At 40.6% G+C, this 16,496-nt stretch overlaps 2 protein-coding genes across 2 annotated transcripts; both read right to left on the reverse strand.

Annotated features, from left to right (window-relative positions):
* Window positions 1-5,504: 5,504 nt before the first annotated feature.
* Window positions 5,505-9,030, reverse strand: LOC135500582 (partner of bursicon-like). Its single transcript, XM_064792125.1, has 3 exons — window positions 8,913-9,030; window positions 7,293-7,566; window positions 5,505-6,536 (listed from the first exon to the last, which is right to left on the reverse strand). Exons 2-3 carry the CDS (start codon window positions 7,560-7,562, stop codon window positions 6,387-6,389), a joined length of 420 nt encoding a protein of 139 aa, XP_064648195.1. The 5' UTR covers window positions 7,563-7,566; window positions 8,913-9,030; the 3' UTR covers window positions 5,505-6,386.
* A 927-nt stretch (window positions 9,031-9,957) lies between these two features.
* On the reverse strand, window positions 9,958-16,470 carry LOC135500782 (DBH-like monooxygenase protein 1). The gene is made up of 13 exons (XM_064792433.1): window positions 16,185-16,470; window positions 14,925-15,074; window positions 14,445-14,621; window positions 14,102-14,185; window positions 13,653-13,829; window positions 13,337-13,439; window positions 12,923-13,089; window positions 12,267-12,458; window positions 11,909-11,968; window positions 11,457-11,596; window positions 10,983-11,121; window positions 10,436-10,513; window positions 9,958-9,963 (listed from the first exon to the last, which is right to left on the reverse strand). Exons 1-13 carry the CDS (start codon window positions 16,461-16,463, stop codon window positions 9,958-9,960), a joined length of 1,752 nt encoding a protein of 583 aa, XP_064648503.1. The 5' UTR covers window positions 16,464-16,470.
* Window positions 16,471-16,496: the final 26 nt, after the last annotated feature.

Here is a 16,496-nt window from a genome sequence, read left to right on the forward strand (position 1 = left end):
GTTCATATTCATACTTCCGAAACGAATTCTGACTTTTTATTCTCTCGACATAAAAAACATGAGAAGCTTGCGTGGACTCTATCTCTCTCGCCAAAGTCGGACCACTAGGCCAATAAACCCAATTGGCGCCTAACCGTAGTGGCACGCAGGATACGCTCATCCCGCCTTGGAGGAGGATTACTCCTAGGAGAATGACCCCTCCAAGTGCAGAGCGAACGCTGAAGAAGAAGAAGAAGAAGAAGGACCCAGTTTGTCGTTAAAAACATTATAATACAGATTTTGTTTTCTTTCAAATGCTGCGAAAAGTGCCGTTGACATTTCAAAGTTGGTTGGTCCCAGAAAAACCTGTTGTGCTAGTAAATGTTGATAATGTCAAAGACGACCGATTACTCCACAGCCGATTTGATTTTTTTACAAAATTGTTTCGAAATTGAACTTGAGTCTATTATTGCTTCGAACTAAAAGAAAAACGATGACAGCCGATCAGAGTTCAGTAATGATTCTTACGTGTCAACTTGGAATGAAATGATTAAATCACGTCTCAACTTGCATCCATCAGTCACAATATCAATTTCATTTGTTTCGTCTAGTTGATTATGGTAATTGTCAATTTCGTTGAGTTTCATTTAAGTTATAGCATCTGGATTTTTCGTTAATTGCTATTTGTTTTCATTAACCAGGCAGGTTTCGCCACAATCCTTCGTCGAAGTATGAAGTACAAATGTCGTTTAAATCATTAGGTTCTGCGCGGAATCATCATTTACGCCTCACTCGTAAATCGGCGTTCATATATATGTAGTTAGTAGCTTGGTGAATCAGGGAGCTCTTCAAAAACCTTTTACCAACGTTTCGGATTAAAAATAATCATGAAATCATTTTTGTGATGGCAACACACATTCAGTCCGCAGGACCTTTCTTTTTAGCCATGCAAATACTCAACAAGACTCTTTAGCTTTCGAAATGATAATCGTTATTTCCTGTTTTTTTTCAATAATCGGCCTGGGTGACCCACAAAATGACATCAGATGAAAGCATACAGCACACTATTAATATAAATGGGTTGCAAGGGACAGATTCCTCGGAGTTTGTCGTATGTATAATCTTCAGCCATCACAAATTGGTTTATCTGATTTACCTAATATCTGAATGCGTCGGCGTAAAGATTGCCTTCGGGGTAATTCAACACTCCCACTAATGTACAATTTAATTGGCATTGCGATCAAATGCCAAGTTATGGTTAATATGATAATGATATCCCCAAGCTCCCCAGTGCAACCGTCGCTAGAGATAGTCTTCTCCGATACTATTGTGGCTAGATGCAATCGAGATTGGACTGTATGAAACTAAGCAGGTAAATTGAAATGACTTTCACCGATTGAAAAGTGATTCCAATCACAGACGAACCCATTCCTGTGAAAACCTCTCATTCCAGTCAAATTTCATATTTAAACCTATTGAAACCACACTACTCTCTTTAAGACAGTTTGGCCAAACCATGCACATTGGATTTATCCTCAGTGAGGCCTAGATACGAGTGGGGTTTGTTTTGAGACAAAATACCGAGCACAAGGCTAGGCCTGTACTCATTAAACATCAAGGTAATGGGCAAAATAACGTAGTGTTTGGCTGCGAAGAAATTATTTCAAATTACGCCAATTTGTCCGGCAAGGAATCGCGAACAGCGAGCTGCCAACAATTCGGGTGACAAACCTCTCGAATCTCGCTCCAAATTGATGACTATGTTCATGCTTTGCAGACACCACGGTGGGCGTAGGTGGATCGGGTATTTTTGTACGGAAATAGCTAGATACTGCTGTGGCCAAATGTACAGCATAAAAAAACACTTTCATTATTTTTTTATAAAACTATATGCGATATCTCATTAAACCTTACCAAATGTTAACTGGTGTCAGTTGTCAAACTACACCGTGAAACGCCAAAGAAAGAACTCGACGAGCATAAGCGACGTTCTATTTTGAATATTACTTGATAATAAAACAAGTAGGTACTGTGAATAAAGTCACCTACCTTTACAAACAATCTCCTAAAATGTTAGTTGTACGACACGCTCTCACTGATCCTGCTTGTTTTCCTGTCAGACTGACGTATCCTGATCTATGCTCTACAAACACCTCATTACGAACCATTGGAAATATAAAGTGCGTGCACTGTCATGACAAGACGGAACAGTTGCCAAGACGAGTAATATACATAGGCCAACGCGAAGATGTGACGCTCCAATCTTGCGACTGATGAAATCAAAGCGCTCGAAAACGCGTGCGTAGACCTGACGCCTCCGGATGTTAGAGCTTACGCCCTTGCAACCAGCTAGCTGCAGTTGTCCGTCGCTCCAAATGCTCCGCGGCACGCTCGAGCCCTTGATCTATCGTGACAGCAAAACGGAGACAAGTCGACGGAACTAGCCTTCCTGACCAAACGTCATTCCCATTTTAACGTGGCGCTATTCGGACTAGGAAATCTATAAAGAGTAATTCAGACTAATGCGATTTGTACTAGAAGTCAGTGCATTTACATAATATTCCCGACTTTACATTCTCTTCTAGCTTTACCAATGTTGCACCCACGCAAAGGGCGGCCTATCCCATGCGCGATGGATACAAGCAAACCTGTTGATTCCTGAGCGAGGCGAATGATGTCACGATGGCGAATGTGACTTGTTTGTCTCATCTGGTGCACCTGTGGTCGCTGCTGACAGGTATAAATATTTTGGTATTACATGATGTCACTCGCGAGAACTAAATATTATTGTAATGGCAGAGTTACCTGAAATGCCCCTTCTCTTATTCATTCTCAGTGACATGATGCCCAGCATGAAGTTGGTTCCGTGTTCCATTGATATTTCTTATCACAGATTCTCAACCAAATAACTTCCTCCCAATTTCGATTGGAGAGCTAAAGTTGGTAATCTATTAGAAGGGCCTGAGGAATGAATAACTATCAATGTTATCGTCAACCATAACAATTGGGATTAAGTAATTTAGAATCGGAAATTAGTAGAATCGGGAATAAGGAATATTAAATAAGTGACAACTTTATTTCGGTGACGTCATAATGTGGTTGAAGCGCGTTGGCACAGCTGAAACGCAAGGGAAGATCGTGGGTTCGAATTACGGGCAGTGCCACCCGTATCATCAACTGGACTGTCGATCGGCAACTGAGAGCACAACTAGCGCAACTTCCTGTTACAGAAAATAGTATAAATGCTGAGGAAGGGGAGGGGGGGTAAAGGTTTGAGAATAGTGAACAACTTGTTTTTAAAGGAAGAAGATAATGTTAAAATGAATTAATTGTTAACCAATTCACTTGAAACCATTCAGTGATCAAGGGATAAGTTTTATTCGGAATTTATTTCATGGCGAGGGCAAGATACGCATCTTTAACGAGCTTAGTCTGCGTCAAGGATCAAAGACGATGATAAACTGTTTGATTATTCAAAGAAGAGCAGTAGAATTTAGAAGACCAAGAAACGTACACAATCGGATTAAAACAGTTAGAAACATCCCACATATAATTATTGTATTTATCGACAATTCTTATATATAGACCATCATGAGAAAACCAACATAAGATAAAACAAATATGCCACAGACGCTTAGTAGACAACAAGAGGCTTTTAATGAAACCTTTTAAACAATTCCTAGCAATTCATTTCCGGCTTTATCTGTGTATCCCCCAAAAAAAGATTCATTAACCTTGTTCTGGATGAAATTACATTATAAATTATTTTGCCATTAAATATAAATAAAGTATATACGTGCCTGTACGTAAATTAATTGGCACCAGAAATATATCACAGAAAGAAAAGCACTGAGTCCTTCTGAAAGGTGGGACCCGACTTAAATTTTTTTCGAATAAAAACACACAAGTAGTTCGTTCGTCCGGCTTATGCTTTCATGAGAGAGTGAATAAAAGTCGGCAAGAAATGGCCAATGTTTAGAGAATATTGTCTGTTAATGCCCATGGCTTATACGTTTGTTTGGCAGTCTGAGTATAAATGGTATAGGAGTGGTGGGTTCATATTGAAAAGGTCAACAACCAATGCAGAACATCATTGCGAGACAGATCAAGGGAAATGTGGTGGATGTGTACGGTTTGTAGACCGCTGTAACTAATGAGAAAGAAATATCAATATAATTGACATGTCATGTAAAACATGTAAAAAGCGCAATTTTTGAATGGCCATTGTAAGGTGCTCAGAACCCATCATTCGGCTTTGATAAAATCCCTTCTTTGAGAGCGTGACCAAAAATAGGAGATTGGCGATAAATTTACATTTGAAGATGAGTTCAGTGTGATTTATATCCATATTTACTTGCACTTAGACCCCCCCCCCCCAGGCCAACTCGGGAATTACATATGAACAAATGTTACGAGCAATATTTTGGATTTGCCGAGCGGGTGTGACACTTGGGTACGGAATGACTCTAACTTAATTTTAACCCTAACGAATTCGCAAGGAATAAACAGACGGCCTCTTCATCACTTCGAAATCAGTGTAGGAGGTGCTGCACGTGTACATCACTGGGGCCTAGAGAGTTAAGGATGATTGTACTTAAATGGTGAATTAGAATGCCTAAACACGCTTATAGAAATGTATACTCGGTGCGTAAATACAAATTGAGGTATAAACGTTTCCCCCGACGTAATTCATAACGTTAAATAAATTGGATTATGCCTATAATGATTTGTGTCAGTTTTCCAAAATTGCTAGCCTGGTAATGCGCCATGGATTTTAAAGCGAGGACGAATGTATGGCTCGCTAACAAGTGCGCACACAATAGTGATGACGTAACGTAATCCATTGTATTCATTGTCGGTTCTCTGCCAATGGGCAAGGTGAACACAGTCATATCTGCGTGGTCGATCCTATGTATAAGTGGTAGACCTTTTACAGGACTGGTATGCATATACATGAATTTCCGAACTTTGTGTGGCACATTGGATCCGATCTTCTTGTCCGTGCATGGTTTTGTGGGGCGTGTGATATCAATGATATCGAAGGTTTTAGTGTCGATTTGCGTCAATGAATCATGGATGTACGTGAGAAGCGGAGTTGTCCCCGTAAATCTTAGTGATATATTGAACATTGCTTGATTATTCTGAAGAATCTTGATGATATATAAAAAATGAGGCTTGTCGGAGTGCTTTTTGGTAGATATGGATATCATGTTAAAGGACATGTGCGATTGCTAACTCCATGTGTGGCAATGCTTTTCGGTTTATATTCTAGATTGAAGTGATTCTAGCTGAGGTGTTCATTTGCCAATCTGAGGAGCTGCTAGCTAGTCTCTACATTACATGCCGGAATATTCGTACGAATGTAATAATGGTACATAACATGTGCAATTGCTTATAGTATGGTTTTAAGGGCGTCTTTAAGGTCATTGCGGCAGTAACGCAGTCTCTGGTGGTTGATATCTATTTTTCTCGTCAATTAAAAAAAAATCCATATTGAAAAGAAGAAACAAAAAAACAAAACAACGTATTTGAATAAATATATTTATTCTTTGACACAAAAAAGAGTATTCTTTTTTCCTCTACCCTTTCTCCCATACCCCTCTCTTTCAAATCTCACGTCATTTCACGTATACATTAAAGCCTTCACCATGCGTATGTTATACCAAAGTTCACGTAAAATTAGTCAGCAACGTATATCAGGGTCACGTACAACACAAGTGTTAATTTGTATTTACTTTGTCAATTGTGAGTGTTACTTTTCAGGAAAACGATATGAAGCATTTTCTCAAACACTTCGGTACTTATTAGCATGTTCATGTACTGAAGTTACCTTAGGAAGGGAAGGGTACACGTACACAGAGACAATACCATTTTCCTTTTTAACGTAAAAGCAATGCGTCTTATTTGTTCATTCATTTTGCCATCATGCTTCCTATCAGTAATTCTGCCATATCTTGTCATGAAGGCATCAATAAAACTTATCCTGACTGAAGGCGTGTTCTCAGCAGTTATAGCATCACGTTAACATCGCAAGAAGGCCACTGTCCCGCTCGTTCTCGTACTCACATTCATCAAATGCTAAACCAAAGTTGTTATCATTGTCAAATCCTGAAATACATTTTAGCATAGTCAATGAGGAATCTATTACAACTAGTTATGGTTAACATAATTTGTTCTGCAGCAATACGGATACTATAGCATGTTCACTGATTCTGAGTGTCGACACAAATGTCTAAAGAAATGCATTTCAAGCGATATTGCACAATTTCCGTTTAATAAGAGTCTCTCTCTCTTCCAGTTGCTTCCCCTTTATTCGAAATTTACGAATTCATGTATCACATACTGCGTCACTTCTCTCTCTAAACGTCACTTCCGCTCAAAACACCTCCTAGCTTTACAATCGTCCATTAAATGGCGCAGTCGTAGCAAGCACATTCTGCAGGCTCTTTGATGAGGAAGTTTGCAGTTTGCCCGCTTATTCGTTTACTTCCGTCGAAGCATTCGTGTAAAGTTACCAGTTTGCTTCTCAGGCTCCCTTCTCTGCAGCACTGGCAGCTCTGAAAAACAAAATGCGAAAAATAAAGCATTTTAGATATTTCAGGGCAAGTAGTTAACAACCCTCAACCAATCTCATATTTTCTTTAGTTGAAAAAAAATAACTTCGGTCACGTAGCAAATAGTCCTAGGCTTAGCCGTATACTTTTCGGATGACTTTCTACTATATTCATCACTAACTTTTATTTCAATAGAGACATTTGATGTTAGGCGGTGGTACAGAAGTACCGTGGCAAATCTTTTGTTCTACATTCGCTTTGATGACCATCAAATAAGAGTAAGAAGAACGGTTTTGAGAAAGGCTTCTGACTAGAATTGTTTGAACACTGAGAGGTCAACGCGGGGGCAGGAATAAGTGATTCAAAGAAAGTATCCAATATCACACTGAAGCCATACGCGATTTGTAATTTACCAACGTTACTCCACTTTAAGCCATAAACGCACAAAAATAAATCACTGCCGGTGAAACAAAATACCGATCTATTTGTGGTGACACATAGGTAAGAGCTCGGGTTGTGTCATACCAGCTTATCATATGGTTGACTCAACTAAGGTTTCCATATTCGCCCGACATTGAATCAGTATTCTGTGAAGAAACTGCGCATTGGCATTTATGGCATAATAGTTCTTTTGATAAAATCATATCGAAGTATTCAATCATACCGAATATCTACACTTAAAGATGCTCGGGTTGAAATCGTGAATGTGTAACGACAGTTACAAACAGACCCAACTCGTTTTGTAGCGTACACACATACCTTTTTAAATCCTGGGTAATGTACAACGCTGGGCTGTACATGCGACTTGCACAGGCCTTCGCACTTGGTCACCATGATTGTTCCGCCGCATAACAGCCGTCGGGTCCGCCCATTGTAGTCATATGTCTTTTCTTTCGTGACATAAAGTTCTGTTTCCAATGTCTCACATAAATCATCATCGCCCGCCGCGGCTTGACTTGTTACTATAAGAGTAGCTAGCAGCAGTGTTACCATGGACAGAATCAGCTGTGTTAGTTTTGCCATTTTCATTTTGCTGAAAAGAGAGAAAGAATCAAGAGGTAAATAAAACAATGGTTCTTCCATGATGTATGCATGCTACATGTTCTTTTAGGAGCGAGTTTTGCCATTTTTATTGTGCTAAAGAGAAAATCAACGAGGTAAGAAAGTCGTCGACACGTTCACGAGATAAATAAAATACTGTACATATTCACCCTATTCACAAAACAAAAACAGCACACATTTTAGTTCAACGATCATGTATACGCATAATACGTCTGGCTTGATATCGCATGGGCTGGCCAGAATGTTCTTGGTTTGTGTTAATCGGTTAAAGGATATTTATTCATTAAGGCTTATCTGAAGGGGATGGAGAGGAAGCGGTTGTGAACTTAAAATAGTGTCACAGTAGTATGAGCGATAATTTGTGAAAATGTTCAGATTGAGGAAGTGTGACGAGGCCATGGTTGAAACGATAAAGTCGTATTCAAAGTCGTGGTGCCGGCGTATGACTTTGATAACACCGTCATTGTATCCGTAACTATAATTCAACCTTAGCAGTCTAAGAATCGGCAAATATCTGCATGAAAAACCCTTTTCTTTCCCGCATTTCTCAGAAACTACAGTTTTTGTGACCTTTTGTGACGTGTTTACTTTTGTTTAGGTAACACATTTTCCCTCCCCACCACAAACCGAAAGGTTACGTCAGTTCCCTGTCTATTGGAAAAAATAGGACTACAGATTGCGAACACACCTTAATGCAATGATAAATTTCTTAATTTATCCCACGTTCATACTTATAAAAATACAGAAGAAAAAGCAAAATAAAAAAACTAACGACAACACATACGTTCTACGTTAGTCGTAACCGTTAGGGTTAACATGACTTCTGTTTTTTTGAACGACCGACGACCGTAGTGACTCTAACCTCCATGTATGCAACTAACGTTTCTGATTGGTTGATAATGACAAACAACCAAAAGACAGTTTTCATGCGAAAAAGTAGTTGGGGGGGGGGAGGGGGGAGAAAATGATCTGAGGAATATACACTGAGAGTCTTCCATTTATTCTACATCAGGCAATGCTGCAAGGTCTTGGGAAGAAGGCTAAACTCACACAATCACAAGATTTCGAGATCGATTGCATCCCTCCGACAGAGACAGTACACGCCAAAAACACATGCACTAACATCAGGCAAACACCAACATCGAGTGACATAATACACTGTGTAGACGCTATTTAGCGGGTTTTGGTGCGTATGTTTTAGATAGGCCTCTTCCACGTAATAACCTTTTGAACGGGCCTTTTGAACGAGCGCCCTTCAAGCGGCTATAAAGTATATCACAGATAAACCACTGTCAAAGCAGAAAATAAGTCACCTACCTTGGCGAAAGCGTGACTCGTGCCTCCCCTCTCAAAATTCGTGTTGATCGCCGTCGATATCTTTTTCTGCTACACTCCCGGGATCCCTGCTGCTCAGTTCTCGTCTGCGAGCATTGGATGGCGAAGGTGTGCGCAAGAATACATGTAGCTGACGTCACTCGCGCCGTTGTGAAGAAGTAGTGCGTTGGTCGCCTCGGAGAAGGGGACAATATTACTGCTGAGTGTGTTTTCTATCATAATACATAATAATGTTCTACTGAAGAGTGACGATTGGTATCCATGATAAATAATTCATTGATTTCGCATATCTATGTAAGCATAGACAGTTGAAAGAGGGAAGCAACGAAATGAGTAGATTTGCTGTACGAGAAAAAACAAAGAGCCGTTTCGTATCAATTAATAACGCATTATGTAAATAGGCATGGCATGTGTAGGCGTACTGTGATGTCTTTTACGATGTCATCATAGGGGACAGCTATTGATAATACCACATATTCAGGAACATAACCATTCTGATGGCCAAGCTCTACAAACCTCAAACGTGACGAACGGTAAAGTGTCAAAAATGTTGCCAAGGTAACCAGTGTGTTTCTTCGAAAGATACTGGCTGTTGATGACATCACATGTGGAAGACAACAAATGGTAATAGCAACCTTAATTGTTTCCTTTTGATTGATCGTTTATTGCGAGATCGCGTCCGTAGTTAGAAAGCGTTCGCAGCCAAAACCGAATTCAAAATATGGCTGATGACAGTATTTTTTCTGGTGGAGCACACTTGAGTTAATGCAGGAATTTCGGCGAGATGACAGATGCGGCGAAATGATTTAGACGTGCTAACTCGTTGACACCCCTAGACCCCATCCCCAAGTGTCCTAATTGTTTTAAACGCCAAGACCACATCCTGTGATAACACATTTCCCATGCGCGACATGGGATGACGTGCATGCGGCGAATGGTGTTATCACTTTACCAACAACAACAAAAGTCTATGGGCGTCCAGATTTATCGTTGGTGAGGCCAGACTGTTTAAACAGCAGAATTTGTGTCAGTCCTGAATATGAGTATTTTTTGTTACATTAACAGCGTCAGGAATCTCGATACTATCAAACATGCAAATTGAACAAATGAGACATATTTTCAATTGCGACGATATTATTTTACATTAGAACAAGAAAATGTTTAAGGTGAACTAAATCTAATGATAGAATTAAAGGCCGCCAATTATTCGGCAAGGCCTGGGAAAATACATAGCATGGAAATATGTTGCGGTTTCAGGGCTCAGTCAGCAATGGTCATAACTTAACCTCTGCCACGACTGTCACCGACGTTTCAAATACAGGTAATTTAAAGTGATGTTATCTCGTGCAGAATCTTTCTAAAAATCAGTTTTGACGTGAAAGTGTTCGGCCTAACTAGCCCTATTAGCTCTTCTACAATTCTTATACTGTAGTAAGGATTAGGAATAAAACTGATGTCATCACTAGGACGGTGTTGGTTCTGATGTCGTTTCCGCCAGCAATTACCAGGTCACATGGGGAAGGTGCAGGCTTGTACGGCACGTTAATAGTAATGGCCGGTTCGCTTGGATGGTATTGGTACTTCTGCAAATAGCAAGAAATATTTCAGTGACATGCAAACAAATGAGCTTCTGGATACTAGTTTGTTGATCATGGGTTTCCCCTTACGGTACCAGAAACAGAAATTCTTCACGGGGAGCAGCGATTGCCGTTGGGCGTTGGCCATCCTTTTTCGGGTAGACATAAACACAAATACACAATCATGGTTTTGCTTTTAAAGGAATTCGAATTACTATTTGTGATATGTTTTAAAAAACGTAATAACTGTAAGGTACTTTAGCCACGCTTAGATCGATACCTGTGTACAGCTAAAAGAGGCTGCTTGTCTGCAGATAAACCGGTCATAACTGCATATAGGCTTGATCTTTATCGCAGGAAGTCTCTCTATCGCAGGCATATACCTAGACCGCCGCAAATGAGAGATTTTGCGGCTTGTGATATTGCAGATCGCTGCGACATTCAATTCTCGTTTGCCGGGCGCTTGAGTCCTTACCTTTCCTGAACCACAGAATTGATCATAGTTTGATGCCATCTCGATCTCCTGAAGTCGACCTGCAGCATCCTTCCAAGACACGTTATTCCTCATGAGGTCGGAGTAACCTTCTGCATCTAAACTTGACCAGTCGTACTTCCTGAAAAGACCGTGCGGATTTTCAATCGGCAACTTCGAATGTCCTATTCACGCTCGAGAATGGCCACGGTTATAATGCTCGCGGCTTCACGAATGTTGTTGTCATGTTGTTGGTGGATGGGTTCTTGCCAGGGTAATCAATTAATTGAAACTTACCATGATATGAGCGGTTCCCCGTCGTTTGTTCACCGCAGCCACAGAAATAGCTCCGATGCTTAAACATCTTGAAATGGTGTCGCTTGAAATTCTCAAATTAAATTGGGTCATGAGGATGGACACATTTCTGTAAATTTGTTGTTCTCAGGAGAGAGATTGTACTCTGGCGTTTGTACTTACGGGTCTGTGACAGTATGATACTCAGTAAACAGTTCTTCCAAATTCTGATCGGTCAGTTTGCTCAAACAGTTCGACAGTGATATCCTCGGATAGTAGTAGAGGAAAGATATGCACATCTCATCTCGTGTGCCCAGTCCTCCCTAAAAAGAGCATTTTGTACACGTTGTAAGATGAGCTATGTACTTAAATATTCATGTCCGACTGTTTCTGTAACAACCGGTAAACCCGCTGTTATTGTCTTTATTTGTAAATAAACCGAATTTGATCACTCAACGTTTCTGCTACTACTGTTGGCCTATTTCAAATAGCATCCAAATGTTTCTATACATGTCTTATACATGTTAAAACATGATGGACAATTAGTTCCATATTCGAAAAAACAACACGTAGTAGATTTGCGTAAATCTGAATTTGTAAGAAGCGCTGAAAGACTTTAGAAGGCCTGCACTTACAAAAATCGCCTCGTTTTGGTCCATTGTACCGTATGTGCATTCCACGGTTACCGAGTCCGTCTGAAATCGAAATGTTAGATGTATCGTGAAGGGGCACTTTATATCGTTATGGTAGTCTGTGGGGTTGCTTTTTGAGATCGTTTTTACAAAAAAGCAGGTGGCGTCAGCATATAAAATGATATACTGTATTTGTAATATTTAACATAGGTGTAGATATGTATCCGATCTGATTTTATTAAAAGCCTGGCATGATTTGATCACGATTCAGACGAAATTGACCGTGCAAGTTTGTATAGTCACTCTAGTTTTGGTAGTGCACGTAATTTGGTTTACTTGTAGACATGACCATTGAACTTACCCTGCGAATGACAGCCTCTGGCTCAAGATTCACAGAAGCCTGGTAGTTGAAGTCGTAAGTGTCGTCTTTGACGATGTAGGGAAGCTCCACCCCGTTCCTGATGTGGCGCGTGACAATAGCTCGCCCCGCCAAATGCGTATGAGGTGCAGCACCAAACACATTAATCTCATCTACACCATCACTTTCGAACGCCTGAAACAGAGGGGTTGTTTTCTACTGAACCCGATTTTGTTTGAATTGCCCAATTGCTATAAATTCAATACAATGATTGATAAGCGATGACGTCATAATGAGTTAAGCGTATGCAAATGCAATGCACAGAGTGTGTAATCAATTACAGAGTAAACCAATAGTAGGACCGGTGTAACGTTTTTGAGTGTTTCTGTTTTTGAGTGTTTCCCCTCATTGTTTGGGAACGCTCAAAAATAGATTGACGAGTTTTTCTGTGTATCCCCCCTATTGAAAACTCATGGTCTCTCTAGCTGCCTATTATTTGGAAACACTGAAACATGGGGAACAACCACAGATGTTACACCGGTGTTGTTTTATCAAATTCTCATGTTCTTGCATCTTTGAGTCAAACTCTTGAGATTCCAGAGTATTCTATGTTCTAGATTCCTTAAACACTATGACCGAAAGAAATATTCTGCACGTACTGCGTTAAAACACTTTTCATTGCACTTTGTGTTTGAGATGAATGCCTCTTGCTGCGGGGGGATCACGTGGGACAGAGAGACTATTTTGCCAACCGTGAGAACACCCATGTCATGTGGTCGTAGCTGCGCAGTGTAGGTCAGCCGCATACCGGAATTGTCAAATATATCTTAAAGAAAGATGATAAGATTGTCTGTAGATACTGGACCTAGCAAATAAATATCCAAGCGACCCCCCTTAGATGAGTTATATCTTAGGGGTCGCCCTCGATTAAAAACGTAAGATGACTTTCTCGATTGTTTAGATCAGCATCTAACAGAGACACTGAATTACGTTATATTTCACAAAATTAGTCAAATTCATTAAAACGGTACTTTGGCGCCCGCGGTTGCCGATTCTTTATTTCCGTGCCGTACCTGACCTCAACTCTGGATTGTCGTAGTGGATCTCTAGCCTGGCATATTTCGATTCATCTGGGCCACCCAGGGGGTAACCGACATGTTCGGGGAAGTTAGTTGCCTGGAAGGAAACGATGTTGTCCATAAATCAATATTAAGTTCGAAATATCAAATAAGGTGCTTTCAATGCGGGCATTTTCATTTTGGGATGTGTGGTGAGTCTATGTGTTCCCCGTATTCGAACAACGGATTTTTCAGTAAACGATTCAGTGATGTTAGTTTTGACAGAACGACCATGGCATCGCCATCATTGAAGATAAATTAGCGGACTTACACCTGCTCCAACTGCCCATAGGAAGACAGCACTAGTGCATTCTTGCAACATGGTTTCCTCACAAGCCACGGACTGTCCGCCGATGCTGGTGTTATCAGGTTTGAATGACGCAGAACAGGGATAAACTATCATGTGATGGACGACGCCCTCGTTACCGGGTGTGATGATTGGCTCGTCCTAAAATTGGAGACACATTTGATGCATTTACGCCGTTTTGTCCACTGTGTACGGAAATTTCCGGGAGGCCGAATATAACGGCTTGGCTGTTTGGAGTGAACGTCATTGTTCGCATCACTCGCGAAGCTTAGTCGCCGTGCACTCCTACCTTGAACAGCAGTGCAATGTAGGTACGATCGTAAATCATAATTTGAAAGATAGTCATCGATTTTTTCATATTCTGTTTTTCATTATGAAATAAAATACAACCACTGAACGAATTATTTGCTGACCTTGATCACGTGATGCTTTGTGTCCAACTTCGGCAATTCTATGATCCTGCATTCGTAAAATGTGTCGACGACGGGTACGTTGAACTGAAACGAAAAACCCGGATGTAAATACGCTCGACACCATTACTTATTTGTGTATATAACTCCCCTTTTTGCAGGAACATTTTCAAATTGATCTGTTCAAAACTACGAGGAAATTTAGGATGAACATGGCAGCGAGCGTCATTTGGCTGTCCATAGTCAGGTGATTTAGTAGGTGGCAGGTAATATCGTCCCCTTTTTATGACCATATACCTAAAGCTGTGATACGACCAAACCTGATATGTTTAAATTTAATCTTTACGTTGTCAACAGTGATGACGATAGTCTTTGCATCCGATGGCAGGACTGTATCCGGTTCTGCAGGGCCTCCTGCCAGCCTTAAGGTCTTGACACCACGGTTGGTCGAATGGTAGTAGAGACCAGCAGGGCTTGCTGGATCCGATTCACCGTAGGACCAGATAACCCTCATAGTGCCCGTCTAAAATAAAAAAAGCGAGAGGGATAATAACTATACAGTGGAATACTCCATTGTTCAAAGAGGGCGATGACTATAAAGTACTAAAGAATACATTTTTAAATGAATAAAGGAATGAAATATACAAAAACAACTTTTCAAAGAAACAATTGCCTCGTTGAAGTCAACAACAATATCATTCTGGCAAGGATTTTTTGTATAAGGGATAGTGATTCTGATGATGCCCGTTAATTCTGATATCAAACAATATATTGTATTGTCTACAATTACATAAATTTGTGTAAGTATGTCTTATATAATCCTTACCGTGATGGGTCTGTCGTGCTCTTTGTCACATGTATCCAGCTGTCTAGAGAACCTAATGATGGTGAATCCACTCATCTCCATCGCCATCTCTAGGAAGATATCACTGACAGTGTCTTCGTCTGGTTTCATGAAACCCACGCCGAACCGATCCTTTTTGACAAGAAGCAAACAGTTATTGCCTTGCAACAGTTTGGTTGATAAGAATGCATGAAGTCCTGGCCGATACTATAGTTTATAGGGTCTGGGGATCCAATCGTTTTCTGAGCTTTCTAACAGAATGACGTTTATAGTCATTCTAAACAAAAGGTATTATCACTCTTTCTGACCGAGGTCTTGTGAAACGCGCTGTATTTAAAGTTATGAAATGTAACATTGGATGTACCTGTTATAAGGTGGCATAAGGAAAGAGGATGATATGCGTATAATATACTAGAACTTATACTATACACCTTTCCAGAAATGGGGCGCTGAGTGTCCGAAATAGTGATGTCATAAGGGGAAATTAGGCCTTATGGTGGAGGGACAAAGGAGATAGTCATGGTTGACCAACACACTTGAATGCCTTTGATGACGGAAAGGGGAAAAAAGTTAGTTCCAATGGAAGCCACCAATTTCGGGAGGCTTGTATAACAGTCCCATTTCTCTTCCTATATCTTACAACACACTTTTTAACCTTTCTTGTGTACCTTGTTGTGAAAGGACACATCTTGTTGTGAACGGGCACAGGCAAAGACAAATATGTTCAGTAATGTTTATTGAAATAAGGTTCGCAGAATAAGCGGTTTTATTGTTGAATATGTTTTCTAACAGGGACAAATGATATAACACTTGGTGAGCATGGTTTCGCTCTGACAATGCAGAATATTCGACTCGATGTCCTCTGACGAGCCGAACAACCCCTGACACATTTACGGGTAGTTTTTTCTCTAAAATATCATAAAACCTCGGATTTTAGCGTGAAGAGAACCGACTGGGAACCACTGGGACTGGTTCCAATTGGTACAGCCACTGTCCAATCGAATGAATATACCGGTTCCGAACCGCGATAGATTATATCTTCCAAATCTTTTCTAAAACGAATTCACAAATTGTTGACAGAAATCTATTCCAAACACTATTAATCAATTGGGCACTGCGATACCCTTCTGATGCAATGGAATATCTCAGAACTGGGGATATGAAGGTTTAGACAAGCAATTACCAGATTGATTTGGCCTACTGTGTCAATGTCCGCAAACTGAGTCCTAATTTTATATTTACCTGAATATATCCCTGCCCCTGGCTGTCAACCCATGCCGTGATGATATCTGCGTCCATCATACCTCCCTTCGCTGACCAACCAAGGCCAACATAACCTGTCGTCTCAACAATCACTTCAAACGTCACACGTTCATCAAACACCTCCCAGTTCAGCTGATATTTCTCATCTTCGTCTAGGAACACGGAGTGAGAGTATTCCATGCTGGTCTCTGGCCGGGCATCGGTGCACCGGGCGCAGAGAAAAGCCAGGGATACAAAGACAGCACTCAAACTTAGCATCACGTCCTTTCTTGTCAAACAGCTCAACGAAAA

The sequence above is a fragment of the Lineus longissimus genome, chromosome 16, assembly GCF_910592395.1.
Source record: "Lineus longissimus chromosome 16, tnLinLong1.2, whole genome shotgun sequence".
In the NCBI taxonomy this organism is placed as follows: domain Eukaryota; kingdom Metazoa; phylum Nemertea; class Pilidiophora; order Heteronemertea; family Lineidae; genus Lineus; species Lineus longissimus.

Bases quoted from the DNA above. Each gene is read 5' to 3' on its own strand.
- LOC135500782 (XM_064792433.1), bottom strand. From the start codon at position 16,463: ATGCTAAGTTTGAGTGCTGTCTTTGTATCCCTGGCTTTTCTCTGCGCC. The intron at 14,186-14,444 runs GTAAAGATTAAA...TTTTCGTTTCAG, and splicing joins TCGTCATCACTGTTGACAAC to TTCAACGTACCCGTCGTCGA. The intron at 12,459-12,922 runs GTACGTGCAGAA...CCTCTGTTTCAG, and splicing joins ATGAAAAGTGTTTTAACGCA to GCGTTCGAAAGTGATGGTGT.
- LOC135500582 (XM_064792125.1), bottom strand. From the start codon at position 7,562: ATGAAAATGGCAAAACTAACACAGCTGATTCTGTCCATGGTAACACTG. The intron at 6,537-7,292 runs GTATGTGTGTAC...TTTGTTTTTCAG, and splicing joins ATTACCCAGGATTTAAAAAG to AGCTGCCAGTGCTGCAGAGA.